Source organism: Emys orbicularis, chromosome 19, assembly GCF_028017835.1.
Source record: "Emys orbicularis isolate rEmyOrb1 chromosome 19, rEmyOrb1.hap1, whole genome shotgun sequence".
Lineage (NCBI taxonomy): Eukaryota > Metazoa > Chordata > Testudines > Emydidae > Emys > Emys orbicularis.
In genome coordinates, this window is record NC_088701.1 from 4,122,067 (window position 1) to 4,140,269 (window position 18,203).

The following is an 18,203-nucleotide window of genomic DNA, read 5'->3' on the forward strand; positions in this document are numbered from 1 at the left end:
AGGATGTAATACACTGGCATTGCGGGTGTGGTCATGTCACTCTCTAGTTCAGGGGTTGGCAAACTTTTTGGGCCAAGGGCCACATCTGTGTGGGGAAATTGCATGCAGGGCTTGGGCAGGGGGTTGGGGTTCAGAGGGAGTGCGGGGTGTCGGAGTGGGTGCGGTGTGCAGGAAGGGGCTCAGAGCAAGGGATTGGGGCAGAGGAGGGGTGCGGGGTTTATGAGGGGGCTCAGGGCAGGGGGTTTGGGTGCATCGGGGGCTCAGGGAAGGGGGTTTGGGTGCAGGAGGGGTGCGGGGTGCAGGCAGGGGGCTTAGGACAGGGAGTTGGGGGGTGGGGTGCAGGCGGGGTTTGGGCTCCGGCCCGGCGCCGCTTACCTAAAGTGGCTCTGGGGTGGCAGCAGAGGGCACCGGGGCCAGGGCAGGCTCCCTGCACGCCTGCCCTGTCCTCCGCCCCGCGCCGCTCCAGGAAGCGCTGCGGCCCCTGAGGAGGGGAAGGGCTCCACGTGTTTTGCCCTTGCCGCGCCTCCAGGTACCTCCCCCGAAGCTCCCATTGGCCGCGGTTCCCCCTTCCCAGCCAATGGGAGCTCCGGGGGGCGGTGCCTGGAGGAAAGGACAACGCACGGAGCCCTTTGCTCCCCTGCTTAGGGGCTGCAGGGATGTGGTGCTGGCCACTTCTGAGAGCGGCGCGGGGCCCATGGCACCACGGGGGGGGGGGGGGGCAGATCCAAAGCCCTGAGGGGCTGGATCCGGTCCGCGGGCCGTAGTTTGCCCACCCCTGCTCTAGTTGCAGAGCCCCAGGACTACTACAATCGCTTGCTCATTACTCATTGCTAAGGTTAGACCAAGTAGCAGGAGGTGTTGTGTGTTTCCCAGCTGACGCAGCTAAGACAGTGGGTGAGCTGTAAGGCCGTCCAGATGTTAGCAAACTGGCATGCAAATAATCCGATCTGCAAATACTGGGGCATGCAATTAAACAGAGTGGTATGACATGCCAATAAACCAATATGCAAAAGAAATTGGTATGCAAATCAGCAGCATGCCGCAAAGCTAATGGGGTTCTTCCAGCTTTACTCTGAGCGCAGTAACAGCAGCTTCTAGCCCCTGATACTAAGGCACCGCCTTTCACTGAAAATCCCCATAGGTTTCCCCTTGTTTGCAAATTGTAGGAGGGGCCGTTGCCCAATAAATCCTTTCTCCGTCGAGTATTGAACCCAGTTCTTTATCCAGCCGAGATCACAGTCCACCCATGTGTTTGTTCAATAACAGGCGCAGGTTGTCTGTGGGTTGGAGGGTCAGGGCCATGTTCATCTGAATCTATCTAATATTAAATTATTCAGTGTGAAAGGTGGAATTTTCCAGAAGCCTGTGTCTGAAATTCAGCAAGTGTGCCTAGAAGCGTGCAGTCCCCGGATATTTCACGCAGCAGTTACAAGGTGGCTCGCTAATTCTGCAAATCGCACGTCTTGGGCACGCTGCATTTCTTTTACGTTCTTTCTGTATCAACTTGTCGCAAATAGTATAAAGTGCAGATCTTAAACTGCAGTTCCTGGGGGTCGCCTCAGGCTAAACTTACTGTTATGACATTTCTTTCTATTTCCCAAGTCGCACTGTTTGGCTTTTGTGTTTTCACGTTTCACTTTTCATCATCGCTTCGATCTGACTGAGAGCTTTGTTTTCATGTGTTGTAGAGCAGCGATTTAGTGTGTACTTGAGTGCAGGCTTTGCGAAATGGGGCCCAGAAATAGTTTTTGGGAAATACCTGGACTCCTCCTCCTACCCAATCCCCTGATTTCCAATTATATTTTTCAGGAGTTCCTTTCCTGACCTTTCAGAAGTATGTGCTGAAGTGAACCAAATACTTCATTTCATAAATTGAAATACACCCCTTGAATTCTGCTTGCAGCTCTGATCGCCCCATCTCAAAAAAGGTGTATTAGAAATGGAATAGGTACAGAGAAGGGCAACAAAAATGATTAAGGGATTAAGCTTCCATATGAGAAGAGATTAAAAAGTCTGGGGCTCTTCAGCTTGCGAAAGAGATGGCTAATGAGGGATATGACAGAGGTGTATAGAATCAGGACTGGTTCGGAGAAAGTGACTAAGGAAGTGTTATTTACCCCTTCACATAACACAAGAACCTGGGGTCACCCGATGAAATTAATAGGCAGCAGGTGTAAAACAACCAAAAGGAAGTCCTTCACACATCATGCAGTCAACCCGTGGAACTCATTGCCACGGGATGTTGTGAAGGCCAAAACTATAACGGGGTTCAAAAAAAGAACTACATAAATTCATGGAAGATAGCTCCATCAATGGCTATCAACCAAGATGGCCAGGAATGCAACTCCATGCTGTGGGTGTCCCTAAGCCTCTGACTGCCAGACACTGGGACTGCACGACAGGGGATGGATCACTTGATAATTGCCCTGTCTTGTTCATTCCCTTTGAAACACCTGGCATTGGCCACTGTCAGAAGACAGGATACTGGGCTAGGACTGACCCAGTATGGCTGTTCTTATGTTCTTATCTTAATAATCCTCTTTCCACTGCAGGGAAGTCATCGTTAGGACAGAAAGGGCAAGATTAACCCTTTCATTGCAGGGCCACTCATCCCCCACCAGTCCTAGAATAGTCAGAGAATTACTGTATAGGACAGCCTGGCAGAGTGGTCACGGTCCAGCCTTTCTCTGTCTTCCTTATTCAGATTGTAAACAGTCTCTCATCATGAATCCGTGCAGCACCTGGCACAATGGGACCCTGATCTCAGCTGGGGCAGGGGCTGTCCCTCACTAAATTACTGTGCAGCACCTGGCACAATGGGGCATTGATCTCAGCTGGGGCCTCTAGGCACTGCTGTGATACAAATAATAACAAATATTCATTAATGAGGGCACAAAATCTACTTGCCCATTGATAGTGGGACAACTAATGACATTTTACCTGCCTGTTAAAATACATTTGCAAGGCTGGTGTGTGGATTATGGATTATATATTGAATGCTCACACCCAAATCAAGACCGGATACCTTTCTGGAAGGTATATACCTTAGTGGGTTACCAGTTATTGGGCTCAATACAGGGGGAACTGAGTGAAATACAATAGCCTGTGCTTTGCAGGAGGTCAGACTCCATGATCAGATGGTCTCGTGAAAATCTGTGCCTTTTGGACCAGATATTGCCTCCGCTAGTGTAAATTGGTGTCGTTCCACTGACATAAGTGGGGGTAAATGGCTTGACATCAGCTGAGCAGCTGTTCCATTCAATACTGAATACTCGTTCAATACAGTAACTCCACTGAGACCAGCCTGTGATCTGACCCTGAGTGTATAAATTAACACTTTGGGGGCAGGGACTGCATCTTGCTGTGTGTAGGTACAGCGCCTAGGACAGTGGGCCCCCGATCTCAGCTAGAGTTACCCTAATACCAGGCCACAAACACGACTTGCTCCCTGTCACCCTGATGGAAAAATTAAAATCTTGCTTGTAAAACAAAGGGCGAGGCTGATTATTACAGTAGATTCAAGTCTTGGGCCTTGGGCTCACACACGGATTTGGGGCCAGCGCCTCGGCTGGTGCAAACCAGCATTGCTCTAACGAAGTCGATGGAAGTAGGGCCGTTTACGCCAGCTGAGGATGTGGCCCTCAGGTTTTAAATGGAGCTAATGATGGCAGCATCTGCCCAGCTCTGTATTTATTATTCATATAGCATTAGCACCTCGAGGGCCCAGCATGCTAGGTGCTGGTCATACATAGCAAGGGGCAGTGGCTCTGTCCCAGAGATTCATCATCCAGAGGCAATGCTTGAGGTCACACCGCAGGTCAGGGACAAAGCCTGGAAGAGAATTCAGATCTCCTGGGTCCCAGGCGACTGCCTTAGCCATGACACCACGTTGCTTTTACTTTCACTGCTCCCATTCTATTGAGCCTTCCTTGGCCCCACTAGCCATATGTCATTGTCACCGCTCAGACTTGTGACACCCATTGTTAGGTAAGCCCAGTCGGCTGTTTAGCTGTAAGTAAATATGTTGCAACTGGATGTCTTTGGATACTGTCCAGACTGAAGCCCTGTCCAAATACCACTGCCATGAAAAGAAACCTGTTACTGGAAGCCAGCTGATAACCTGTCCTCCCCCATTAACCCTTCCCTGGTTTGCTTTTACCCAGAGGAAGGAAAAAACAGACTCTGAGATGAGTGATCTCAGTGGGGCTAGGCGGGTTCATACCAGCGGAGGATCTGGCCCAGAGATCTGAAGGTCTCGTTCATCAAGGAGGTTAACCTCTAAAATGCCAGGTACTGGATTACAGGGTTATTGCAGGTGAAGAGCGATAGGTTAACTGGTGCCTGTGCAAATTGCTGTTTCAAGCTTCAAAGCCACCGAAGGGATTTTGATACCCTTCTGCCCAGGTCCGGTGCAAGGATATTTTGCGCCCTAGGCGAAACTTCCACCTTGCCCCCCCGAAGCATCGCTTATTATAAACTTTCAAAAATGAATACTGCATAATGTGGCATTGTTCATTAGAATTAATACACGTTCGACTTGAACATTTATTAATTTCATTATTTAGTCTACATATTTAATAAAAATAAATGAATAACCTGACAGTGTTGACATTGTTATTGTTTTCACTTTGCACAACATAGCATTGATCTTAAAATAAATCACATACATTATACACAATACACTGTCACTTCTGTCCTTCATTCTTTCATATCAAAATCTACTACATTTTATTCTACCTTTATAATATCCAATTATTGTTATTAATAACATTTATAAAATTAGAGCCTTGCATGGTGTCAAGTATCAAGGAGTAGCTGTGTTAGTCTGTATCCACAAAAACAACAAGGAGGCCGCCAGCAACTACACACCACACCACAGAAACACTAACCCAGGAACCAATCCCTGTAGAAAACCTCGTTGCCTACTCTGTCCCCATATCTACTCTGGCGACACCATCAGAGGACCCAACCACATCAGCCACACCATCAAGGGCTCATTCACCTGCACGTCTACTAATGTTATATATGCCATCATGTGCCAGCAATGCCCCTCTGCCACGTACATTGGCCAAACCGGACAGTCCCTACGTAAAAGAATAAATGGACACAAATCGGACATCAGGAATGGTAACATACAAAAGCCAGTAAGTGAACACTTCAATCTCCCTGGTCATTCTATTACAGATTTAAAAGTCACTATCATTGAACAAAAAAACTTCAGAAACAGACTTCAAAGAGAAACAGCAGAACTAAATTTCATTTGCAAATTTAACACCATTAATCTGGGTTTGAATAGGGACTGGGAGTGGCTGGCTCATTACAGAAGCAGCTTTTCCTCTCCTGGAATTGACACCTCCTCATCTATTATTGGGAGTGGACTACATCCACCCTGATTGAATTGGCCCTGTCAACACTGGTTCTCCACTTGTGAGGTAACTCCCTTCTCGTCATGTGTCATTCCAGCATCTGTAACTTTCACTCCATGCATCTGAAGAAGTGAGATTTTTTTACCCAGGAAAGATTATGCCTAAATAAATCTGCTAGTCTTTAAGGTGCCACCGGACTCCTTGTTGTTTTTATAAAATTAGAATGGCGGATACTCAGTCATACTGGGGGATCGGGTTTGGTGGGGAACGGAAGCAGACTGGGTTCGGTCAGTGGGGGTTCGGGTTTGGCTGGGGAGTGCAAGGGGAGCAGACCGGGTTCGGTCACTGGGAGGATTAGATTTGGCTGGGGAGGGGAAGGGGAGCAGACGGGGTTGATTCAGTGGGGTATCGGGTTAGGTGGGGAAGGGACGCAGACTGGGTTCGGTCAGTGGGGTTCAGGTTTGGCTGGGGAGTACAAGGGGAGCAGACATGGTTCGGTCTCTGGGAGGATCGGGTTTGGCTGGGGAGGGGAAGGGGAGCAGACGGGGTTGATTCAGTGGGGTATCGGGTTAGGTGGGGAAGGGACGCAGACTGGGTTCGGTCAGTGGGGTTCAGGTTTGGCTGGGGAGTACAAGGGGAGCAGACATGGTTCGGTCTCTGGGAGGATCGGGTTTGGCTGGGGAGGGGAAGGGGAGCAGACGGGGTTGAGTCAGTGGGGTATCGGGTTAGGTGGGGAAGGAAGGCAGACTGGGTTCGGTCAGTGGGGTTCAGGTTTGGCTGGGGAGTGCAAGGGGAGCAGACCGGGTTCGGTCACTGGGAGGATCGGGTTTGCCTGGGGAGGGGAAGGGAAGCAGACCGGGTTTGGGTGTGGAGGGGGGAGAGGGTGCAATCTGGGTTTGGCCGGGGGGCGGCGGATGGGGTAGGATTCAAAGAGCCGCAAGGTGAAATGGGTGCTCTCTTCTCCAGTTCCTGGCATGCAGCAGTGGGCCAAGTGCAATTGCAACAGGGCATGTCGCTTGCTTTGCCTTCACGAGTCCGTCCTGCGCCCGGGCTGGGGAGTTGAATGCTGGGCTCTCGCTCTAGCAGGGAGGCTTAGGGCAGGCAGGACTGTGAGGCAGAGAGTGCGCGGCCCTCACGCCAAAGCAGGGTCGGGAGGGTAGAAAGCTGGGGCGCAGGGAGGTGGGTTAAAGCGGCTTAGCCGCCCCTCCACACGAGAGAGCCCACAGAGCTGCCAGCCACGGCGTCCCTCCCTTCTCTCCCCAGCAGGGCCGGCTCTGGCTTTTTTGCCGCCCCAAGCAAAAAAGCCAGAGCCGCGCCCCCCCCCAGCCAGGGAGCGCGGCAGGGGAGGGCGCCGAGACCGGCCGGGGCTCTGCTCTCCTCTCGGCGGCCAGAGGCTGCGCCGGGGGGAGGGCGGCGAGCCGGCCGGGGCTCCGCTCTCCCCGGCGGCCAGAGCACCGGGGGGAGGGCGGTGAGCCCGCCGCGGCTCCGCTCTCCCCGGCGGCCAGAGCGCCGGGGGGAGGGCGGCGAGCCCGCTGCGGCTCCGCTCTCCCTGGTGGCCAGAGCGCTGGGGGGAGGGCGGCGAGCCCGCTGCGGCTCCGCTCTCCCTGGCGGCCAGAGCGCCGGGGGGAGGGTGGCGAGCCGGCTGCGGCTCCGCTCTCCCCAGCGGCTGGAGCGCCGGGGGGAGGGCGGCGAGCCCGCTGCGGCTCCGCTCTCCCTGGCGGCCGGAGCGCCGGGGGGAGGGTGGCGAGCCCGCTGCGGCTCCGCTCTCCCCAGCGGCCGGAGCGCCGGGGGGAGGGTGGCGAGCCGGCTGCGGCTCCGCTCTCCCCAGCGGCTGGAGCGCCGGGGGGAGGGCGGCGAGCCCAGTCGCGGCCCCGCTCTCTGGCGGGAGCGCCGCGCCGCGCCGCCCCGCTCCAGGTGCCGCCCCAAGCACCAGCTTGGTGGGCTGGTGCCTGGAGCCAGCTCTGCTCCCCAGAGAGCAGCAGAGCGTCCTCTGCCTGCAAATCCTGCAGCCCGGTCTCCGAGCATGCCATGCCATCCGGTCCCGGCTGCACCACACTGACAGCACAGCTCAGCCCCAGCAGGGGTCTTACACTTCCCGCCGCAAGCTGCTCCACTCTCCTTCTGGCTGCTGTGCAATCTACAAGACAAAGGAGCTATTACTGTGTAAATGTACCTATCTGTATCCATTCACAATCAAAGGACTTCGCTGGCTTTCTAAATGGCCGGAGAGCAATTCATTGGGAGCCTTGTTCTTATCATATACGTCCTACCTCCCTACAGTCTGCGATCTGCAGCCAACGCCTTGATTGGCGGCAGCGCCTCCAAATCTTGGCGCCCTAGGCGGCTGCCTAGTTTGCCTAGTGGTTGCACTGGCCCTGCTTCTGCCATTAAAATGTGTCCGAATCTCCTACGTGGCTTTGAAGATGCCAACCATGATGTATTGTTTAGGGGCACAGGAACTGCCACACCGGATCAGATCATAGGGTCATGGCCAAGCATGGCCATTACCAGACATTTCAGAACCAAGTGCAAGAAACTCTACTATGGACAATTATAGCCTGCCCAGGGGGGACATTGCCACATGATAGTCCTGCTTCAGGAGATAAGGCAATGGGTGTTAAGAGGTAATGCGTTCCACAGGCTAATTCCACATTATTAATTCCTTTGATAAGTTTTATGTTACCTGACAGTAGCACCCAAAGGCCTTCTTTGTGCTAGGTGCTGTGCAAACATACAGAGCAGGTGTAGATGACGAGTGGTCGAACATGCTGGTGCCTTGTCTTTATTAGCACTCCCACCATTGCTACCAGCAGCGTAGATTCCCTAATAGAGTGTAGAGGAGTCCTGGCCTAAGAGACAGTTTCTGCCCCAAAGGTTTTACAATCCAAGCTAATGGGATAGACAGAGAGATCCACCCTTCTGGGGCTCCCTTCACTACTGGGACCGCTTTCCCTCCTGAAACATCCCAGGACTTGCCCAAGGTAAAAGAGAGTCAAAAGGCAGATCTAGGAACAGAACCCAGGAATCCTGATTCTCAGCCTACCCCCTCATTGTAACACAGTAGATCCCACCCAAACATCCTGACTCCCAACCCCCCCTGCTTTATCCCACTTGATCCTATTCCTCATTCACAGCTGGGAGCAGAACCCAGGAGTCCTGACTTCCAGCTCCCCATGCAAAACTGAACTGCAGTATTGATCAGAGCCCCACCATTCTGATCTGTGGCTAGCACCTTGGCATGGAGTAAACACAACCGCAGCCTCAGGTCCCTAATTCCAACTCCCCCGCTTGGAAAGACAAATAAACCCTTGTGTCAAGGGAGTGAAGAAAATATCGTTTGTTCTGAACTTTTCAGGTTTCCTGGGCTCCTCCCCCCCCACTGACTAACCCGCCCAGCTGTGTGCACGAGGGCTCAGCTTACAGGCAACTCGGAGGATAAATAGCCCAGGAGGAGCTCCTTCTCCTGACCCTCCTGTCCTCACCATGGGGGGCTCTGCTCTCTGCCTGGTGGCCGTGTTTGCTTTCTACTTCCCGGCTGTTTCTCACAGCCAACTGTAAGTACCCCTGCGCTTCTGCCACGGTGATGAGGATATTACCTGGGTTCGTTACATGGCTGCCAATGGAAACAACGCTCAATTTTCCTCTCTTCTCTGCTACTGTGTGTGGAGTGGGAACAGGCTGCAGAAATTCTCTTCCTCACCTGGTCCAACCCTCTTCTCCCTCGCTCACTTCCGAGGCTAATTTTGGGGTTTGGAAGACGGAATTGTTTTAAAGAATAAATTGGATTTTGAGCCTCACTTGGTCTAAATGAACCAGGTGTAGACTGGGAGTAACTCCATAGAAAACAATGGGGTTGCACTCCCCTGAAATGCACTAAAATCAGTGGGATTGTCTTTCCTTTGGCTTCAGTGGGCTTTGGATCAGGCCCTAAAAAGAGACCAGAATCAGGTTCTGTAGGGCCACATCTTGAACTCCTTGCTCAGTTTCTATGTCTGCAAGACCCCCAGTGGGGCTAAATTCTATTTTCAGTGTATACTGGTGCAAATCTGGAGTAACTCCACTGACTTCAAAGGGTAGTTACTCTGGTAGTTAGTTACACTGGAATAACTCCATAACTGGGGGGAGGGGGCTGCTTAAAGGTTCATCCTACCTCAGGGGCCTGCTGAGCCAGTGAGAAGCCAGAAGCTGTGTGAGAGATGCATTGATCTGTCAGGATGACTCAACTCACATACAGAGCCTGGGTCAGGTCCCCACCATCCCCATGGTGCTGAAGGGGCTGCCGTCCGGATGCCAGACTTCGGGGTGATAGACAGACGTCTGGATGTGGGGCTGGGTTTTGCAGCTTGACCCCACTGGGAATGCACCACGGTGGGCTGCAGGCCAGACGTGCAGACCTCGGTGCAGCTTTCCCCAAAGGGTTCCAGAGATTTATGTTTCTGAGCCTGGGCCAACTTTCAGGAAAGGAGGAGGGAGGGTTCCCCCAGGAGGGAGAGAGGAGATTTGGTAGCCACCGTGCAGCGCTCACTCCAGGTCTCAACCCTGACCTGCATCTCTAGGACTTCTAAGAGGAACATCAGGGGGCTACCTGGTCGATTTTGACAGCGCTCTGGTGGACGGCTGGTGCCAAGCACACGCCCTGCTTAGATGCTCCTGGTATTGCCTGCGGAGCAGATGAGCAGTAAACATGGCCCATGCTCGACGACTCCCCAGCGCAGCATGCTCCTCTCTAGGCAGGGTCAGGCCGTGCAAAGGGCAGCACATTCCAGAGGGCTCCGTAACAGGGTCACACACGCTGGCTGCAGACCGTACGATCGGAGTTGATGGAATGCAGGACACAGTATCGCCCTCTCCAAGGGGCACTGGGGTCAGCACTAGCTCAGACGGGAGAGCTCCGTCTACTGAGCCCCCCACCCTGCTCCCTGCAGCACAGCGCCCCCTAGCGCTGCACTGGGGTATTGGGGTCAGCACTGACTGCCAGGCGAGAGCGCCCCCTGCTGAGCCCCCACCCCCAACAGTGACAGATTAAAGAATTTTGGGGCCCTGTGTGCACTATGGCAGTACTCAAACTTTTTTCACGGACAACTTGAAAATCGCTGAGGGTCTCGGCAAACCACTTAATGATCTTGCCAAATGTTGTTTTTACTTTTAGATAAATATTGTAAAGTGCTTTGGATAAAAGCTCTCTATAAAAAAATAATAATTAACTTATTTTTGTTCTACAAATAAAAGCACACAATTCATATTTTAATATCAGTAATATTACCTTTCTAATGCGGTGGATGTGCCCTCTTTCCTCCACCGCAGCAGCCCCCAAGCTGGGGAAAGTCACCTCTTTCTCTGGCCACAGCAGTCCTGCATGTCCCAAATCCCCCCCCCCCTTTTCACCCCACTTCCTCCTCCCTCCTACCCCTTATGCCCCCCAAGGCCGCCACCTCACCTTACATGTGCATCTTCTCTAGGATCCAGGCACCTAATCAGTGAAGACATGCCTGCGTCACTCCACTAATTAAGTGGATGGCCCTTCATTTTCTCGTGTGTGGCCGCCCAGGCACACACCTTAGAGGGAACTATCTGTGGACCACCTCAATGGAGCTCGCAGACCACCTCTGCACTATGGAAATGGTGGGGAGTGTGTGACCGGGGGGGTTGGTTCCTACCCCTAGGGAGTGGGAGGACCTAGGAGGGTATTGGAGAGTGAGTCCACGCCACAGTTACCCCACATGGTGACTCCTGTCCCATGGGGCTGGCTTGGCTCCCTGCTCCGGCTCATTGGCTCTCACCATAGTGCACCTGTGGGGGGAGGTGGGGGGTTCTGTTTCCATCCTGGTCCTGGCGCCATCGGCTCGCCTGCCCCAAGCTGGACTATGATGGGCCAAATAAAATAATCTGGCAGGCTTTGTTCACCCCCACCCCCCCGGGTGGACAGGCACCCCTGGAGATGGGGGCCCAGTGCAAGAGCACTGAGTACATGTGGGTTAAACCAGGCCTGCCGCCCCCAGCACAGTACTAGCATCAAAATGGGGCATCAAGATCAGTACAGAGTTGGAAGAGAGCGCCCCCTACTGAGCCACCACCTAGCTAGTTGCAATGCAGCACCCCCAGCACCATGCCAGAGCATTGGGGTCAGCACTGTCTTAAAGGGAAGAGCATCCCCTACTGTATCGGTGTACAGCGGGGCCCCCCATTTCAGAAAAGTGGCAACAGCAGTGACTTTTATGACAGAGGATCAGGCTGGGGAACACATCCACTCACAGCAATTTTCATTAGGGACAGGAGTGCATTATGCCCTGAACTTTTTGCCTACGTGTGTGTGTATGATCTTTATCTGGTATGAAAAACTCGAGTCCAATCGTCCATCAGCGTTCATACCGGAGTGACACACAGACAACTTGGCTGACATTTAGCAAAACTTTTTATTTCCCTCCAGGCCTACTTCCTTGTGAATTCACAACACCCTGGGTGATGTAATCAGTCAATTATTTCTCTGGGAAGCAAACTCCTGGTGGCCATATTTGAGAAATACTGGCCGAGGTACACCTGACCCTGCCTAAGTGTGGACGGATGCACTAGATCATCTCTGGAGGTCTCATCAAGCCCTACATCTCAATGCTTTCATTATCTTATATTAGTATTTATTAAAGTCAAAACAAAGTACTTCCATCTTATTGAAACACATCATTGTTTTCATTGAAAAAGCTGACAAAATCGCTGTGTCCTTGCAGAACGTTTTGATTTTTGCCAAATCAGCATTTTCCCATGGAGACGCCCCCACTAGGCACTGACTCTACTTCTAAGCTCTTCGGCTACGTCTGCTCAGCCAATGGCAGGTGTGATGCCCAGCTCAGGGAAACTTACACGCACTAGCTCGGCTCGGGCAAGTGCCAAAAAACAGCAGTGGCCGCAGTGGCCAGAGGGTGGCTCGGGCCAGCAGCCTGAGTCTGTAAGCAGGGAGTTGGGTGAGATTGTTCTCAGGCGGCCAGTCCAAGCAGGGGCCCCAGCTGCTGTGACCCCGCTGCAATTTTTAGGCACCAGCTCAATCAGAGCTAGCACCTGTGTGCCCTGGTCTACATTTAACATTTAGGTCAACCTAGCTACATTGCCCAGGGGTTTAAGCAGCCCTGTAGTTAAGCCAACCTAACTGCCGGTGTGGATGTGGCTAGGTTGATGGAGGAATGAATGGTGCATTATCTACGCTGACAGAAAAACCCCTTCCATTGATGTAGGAAGCATCTATGCTACTGTCGCACTCATAGTGTAGACAAACCCTATGTCTACCCAAATTGGGAGTCACGCCTCCCAGCGGCTGTGTAGACATACCCCTAGGGGCAGGAACTGTCTCTAACTCTGTGTTTGTAAAAAGAACAGGAGTACTTGTGGCACCTTAGAGACTAACAAATTTATTAGAGCATAAGCTTTCGTGGGCTACAGCCCACTTCTTCGGATGCACCAAAGGTAGGTGCATCCGAAGAAGTGGGCTGTAGCCCACGAAAGCTTATGCTCTAATAAATTTGTTAGTCTCTAAGGTGCCACAAGTACTCCTGTTTTTTTGCGGATACAGACTAACACGGCTGCTACTCTGAAATCTGTGTTTGTACTGTGCCTCAGTCACTGTTGGGATTTCAAGATGCTGCTGTAAAGCAAATAATAACTTATAAACCGTGGTAACAAGCTTGGTATAAAACCTCCTTGGGGATGTGGGAATCGCAGCCAGTGGGGTTTTAAATACTGACTGAATTAATCACATCGACCTTTTTGCCATTCACAGCTACTCCCTGATCACGCCCAACGTCCTGCGGGTGGAGAGTGAAGAGAAGGTCGTGGTGGAAGCCCATGGTCTCAATGCCCCAACTGCGGTTACAGTCATCGTGCAGGACTTCCCGCTTAAGAAAAACATCTTATACCAGGTCCAAACCGACCTCAACCCTGCGAATGGGATGATGGGCACAGCCGTAATAAAGGTGGGTAAAACCCCAGCCTCAGGTCATCTAGTGACAGAAAGGGTATCATTTTCAACAGTGTCCCACTCATTTTAGAAGCCTCCAATATTTTCGTTCCCCAACTCTGCAATACTGAGACGTTCAGACCCCGTCCAGGTTGGATGTCGTTCTAGAAGAGACACTCTAGCCCAGCATGAAGCTATGAGCTGGAATTGCTGGGTGAAAGTCTATGGCCTGTGTTATGATAGAGCCCTACCAAATTCACGGCTGTGAAAAACGCATCACGGACCGTGAAATCAGACCTCCTCTGTGAAATCTAGCTATTGGAGTGGAGGAGAAGGGGTAGGGCTGGGGGCATCCCAGCCGGGGGCTCCTACCATGCCCCTGGCTCCAGCTGTTAGTTCCCTCAGGGCTGGGGAGGGACAGGACTTACTGTTGCCCTGCACAGCTGCTCTCTGGGGAGAGATCAGACCCACCTCTGGGGACCTCCCTGGGCTGTAGGAAGCTCCAGCGCTGGGCAGCAGCTCCAGAGCTTTGTGCAGCCACAGGAGGTTGCCAGAGGTGGAGGTGGGTCCGATCTCCCCCATGCTGCTGGGAACGCCCCAGCCAGGGGAGGTACACAGAGGTGGGTCTGATCTCCCCCCGAGGGCCGTGCAGGGGAAAAGGAAGTCCTGTCCCTCCCCAGCCTGGCTGGGACTAGCAGCTACAAGCCCCTGGCTGGGGTGCTCCCAGAAGCACGGGGGAGATCAGACCCACCTCCAGCTCTGGGAACTTCCTGCGGCTGCAGGAAGCTGAAGGCAGTGCAGAAGTGAGGATGGCAATCCTATGACTCCACTATAACAGGTTTGCGACCCTCCCCCCCCACCCCCCCCAATGAATCCCTTTTCGGTCAGGATCCTCACAGTTACAACACCCTGAAATTTCAAATGTAAACAGCTGAGAACATGAAATTGACTAATTTTCAAATCCTAGGTCCATGAAATTGACCAGAATGGACTATGAATTTGGTTGGGCCCTAGTTATACAGGAGGTCAGACTAGCTGATCGTGTTGGTCCCTTCTGTCCATAACATCTACGAATCTATTAGTGATGGGGGACGTATAGCTAACTAGTCAGATAAGCACCGTGGGGGTCTCTTGTTGGGGACCTAAAAACTGAGGTGCCCCAAATTTGGAGGTAGAAGAAAAAAAGTTGAGAGGAAGGATGGTCTGGTGGTTAGGGTGCTAGCCTGGGACTCAGAGGACATGGGCTTGATTTCCAGCTGTGTCATAGACTCTCTCTGAGTCCTTGGTAAGTTGTTCTGTGCCTCAGGGTTTTCCCATCTGTGAAATATATTATTGCCCTTATATAAATCCATGGTACGCCCACATCTCGAATACTGTGTACAGATGTGGTCTCCTCACCTCAAAAAAGATATTCTAGCACTAGAAAAGGTTCAGAAAAGAGCAACTAAAATGATTAAGGGTTTAGAGAGGGTCCCATATGAGGAAAGATTAAAGAGGCTAGGACTCTTCAGTTTGGAAAAGAGAAGACTAAGGGGGGACATGATAGAGGTATATAAAATCATGAGTGATGTTGAGAAAGTGGATAAGGAAAAGTTATTTACTTATTCCCATAATACAAGAACTAGGGGTCACCAAATGAAATTAATAGGCAGCAGGTTTAAAACAAATAAAAGGAAGTTCTTCTTCACGCAGCGCACAGTCAACTTATGGAACTCCTTACCTGAGGAGGTTGTGAAGGCTAGGACTATAACAATGTTTAAAAGGGGACTGGATAAATTCATGGTGGCTAAGTCCATAAATGGCTATTAGCCAGGATGGGTAAGAATGGTGTCCCTAGCCTCTGTTCGTCAGAGGATGGAGATGGATGGCAGGAGAGAGATCACTTGATCATTGCCTGTTAGGTTCACTCCCTCTGGGGCACCTGGCATTGGCCACTGTCGGTAGACAGATACTGGACTAGATGGACCTTTGGTCTGACCCAGTATGGCCGTTCTTATGTTCTTATGTTCTTATATAGATAATAGCACTTCTTTATTTTGTGCGCGGGGGAGGGAAAGGGGCATGCTGTGAGGGTAAATGCATTAAAATTGAGGCACTTGGGTAATAATATACTGACATGGTAATAGGGGCCATATAATAACTTAAACAGATAAACTGAATCACAATGAGATCTAACATCAAACCACATTGGACAGATATTAGTTCCGTTGCTTAAAACACGACTGGGAGATACTCAGGTATTGTGGTGGTGGGGGTGGTACAAGAACCTGTACTGAACAAAACATGCAAATGACATGATTTCGTTCATTTTTTGGCATTTTCCATTGCAAATAATAAAAAAAGAGACGACAATGAAATGGTTAAAGTCACAAGAGTTTTGGTGAATACTTTGGTCTTAATTCCTGTTAACACGTCAAAGCCAATTATTGGTGTCTCAGTTGACTTGTGAGCTTCTTCGTTCAATGCACCGAGGTTCTGTGGTCAGGCACATAACCATATGCACTATGGCTCGTGTTTGCACTGCCTGGGAAACTTGCTCAGAGCTTGCCAAGTCCTGTCCCTAGTCTGCGCTGGGCACAGCAGCATTTCTGGGTGGGGTTCCCTGGTGGAGCAGGATTCTCGTTTTGAGTTGATCCAAAGTCCTGGCCGGGAATGGAGAGTTGGGGGGACAGAGGGAAGGTCTCCAAGATGTTACAGTTTTAGGGGAGCACAGTAGGAATCGTCAGAAGCACATCAGTGCAGTAGAACTGACTTCAGCAGGGCACCCATGGGATGCCCTTTGGTTAACAAACATTCCATATAACAGGAGGTGACCGGACAATGGGTACAGGGCTGTCCAAATGGTCTGGCCTGACTCACTGGTGGTGACCTACGCTGACTGTGCCATCCTGGGAATCCCCCTCCACCTGGGGTATTCCCCAATGAGGAGACCCACCATCTTCTCGCAGCTGTGTAAGCTGCTGGAGGAACTGCATGTAGAGCGGGTTAATAAAAGGCCAGGGTTTCTTATGGATTCTTTCCATGTATAACTTAAGTGTCGTTAACACTGCAAAGGTCTTTTGCGTAGAGCATCCCTTGTAGTGGTGAGTAAAGGCAGGAAGAACTCATCCATGCTCTTCTTCTCATGCAGGTTCCCACCAAACACATAAAGAAAGATTCCAAACGAAACCAGTATGTTGTGGTCCAGGCTAAGTTCCCTCAGCACACCCTGGAGAAAGTGGTTCTGGTCCATTTCCACAGTGGATACATCTTTATCCAGACAGATAAAACCATCTATACACCCGGGTCTAGAGGTACTGCCTTCCCCTGGTCTCTTCTAATGGGAAGGGGTGGGATCTGCTGATGTCATGCCATATCTACAGCAGGGCTGCCGGGTCATATCCTGTGCATATTGCTTTGCTTGTTGTCTAGTTGAAGATGGAGGACAGTTGGATGAGAGACTTTGCCACCACCGATTTGCAATATTTCACCCTTCACCATCGTCCTAGCTGGGATGTCCCATTGAGTGTTAGATACCGAAAGACTGGGTGGGCCATGGGATTGAGAATGGGCGATGGAACTTTTCAAATCCAGTGACTGGTTCTGCTCCATCTTGTACCGAGATACATGTCCCCATCTGACGGCTGTCCCGAAGCCTGTGTGAAATAGGGTCTGCTAATCCCAGCCCATTCAGAGCAGGACAGGTCCCTGCAATGACAAAGCCCGCCCACCTGGTCCTTAGGGACAGGGGAGAAAAGCAAGACAGACACTGGACTCCCGTTGGTTTCAATCAGACTTAGACACCTAACTAGCTTTGAGGATCTGGGCCAAGGTGTCTATCAGTTAATGACATTCTTCTCTTCTCTCTTTATTTTCTCAGTCCTCTCCCGGATCTTCACCATGGGTCACAAACTGGAACCAGTGTCTAAGACAGTGATCGTGGAGTTTGAGGTGAGGTCGCTATTCCGAGTGAGCCCGTGCGGGGATAGGTGGGTTTAGCCACTTGTCTGGGTAACGCGCAGCAATTTATTTTGTGTAGCAGCAACATGGTACTGCCGGGAGAAAAGCAAATGATTGTCTGAGGTCTCTCCTTGCAAATCTCTTGCGTGCATATTCTCCTCCAGTCATGAGAGAGGTTACAAAGTTTGCAGGGGCAGCAGCCAGGCAGCTCTCGGGGGAGGTCCCGCGGTTCTGCAATGGTGTTAACGCTTGAGGAAAGTTGCGTGGAGTTCTTTGGGAAGAGCCAGGCAGGTGCTTGTCTGCGGAGGCTGAAGACAAGGAGCCCCTGCAAGGAGCCCTTTGAAGGACGTGTAAAGTGGTGGCAGGAACAGGGCTTATAGCTCCAGGCGTTAGTCCTCTTAAGGCCCTTTCCACTGGGCTTTTTGGTCCATAAAATAAAGTAAATCAGCTGCAATCCCCTGGGCAATAATCCCCTGGGGGTTTCCTCACCTCAGCCAGCTGGGAGGGGAGAGAACACATCTGTCCCTTCAGTTCCTCTTTGACTCAGTTTCCCCTTTCTTTGACACTCTGCCCTGAGCAGCAGCATAACCAGCTGGGGCCTTGCGATGGGGAGCAGCTGTGGCTGGCAGAGCGACGCAGCCCTTGGGGCAGCTCCAAGGTTTGCAGATAGCTCAGGGTTAAGCCTGGCGTCTGCAAGATTCTGCCGTGGAGGCTCTTCAGGCTTCTAAGCTGCTTCCTTGAGTTCTTTGCTGGCCTCGCTGAGCCAGGTCAGGAGAGATTTGTCGGTTTTCCCAGTGTCTCTGGATAGTTAAGAAATTCCAACCAATCAGTGGAGTCCAGACTGTTACATGCTATTGTTGGAAGTATGGAGAACTCTCCACTGGCCAGGAATGTAAACGTGGCAGATGATGTTGTTAAGAGCAATTGACAGCATTTTTCTCCCTAAACTTTTAACT

At 51.5% G+C, this 18,203-nt stretch overlaps 1 protein-coding gene across 1 annotated transcript in view; it reads left to right on the plus strand.

Moving 5' to 3' along the window:
* The first annotated feature begins 8,751 nt into the window (after nt 1–8,751).
* LOC135891785 (complement C3-like) overlaps nt 8,752–18,203 on the plus strand; it is an 84,404-nt gene continuing 74,952 nt past the window's right edge. The window contains exons 1-4 of the mRNA XM_065419447.1: nt 8,752–8,920; nt 13,132–13,324; nt 16,439–16,601; nt 17,168–17,238. Of these exons, the coding sequence (XP_065275519.1) occupies nt 8,850–8,920; nt 13,132–13,324; nt 16,439–16,601; nt 17,168–17,238 (498 nt within the window). The 5' untranslated portion in view covers nt 8,752–8,849. The remainder of the gene's footprint in view (nt 8,921–13,131; nt 13,325–16,438; nt 16,602–17,167; nt 17,239–18,203) is intronic.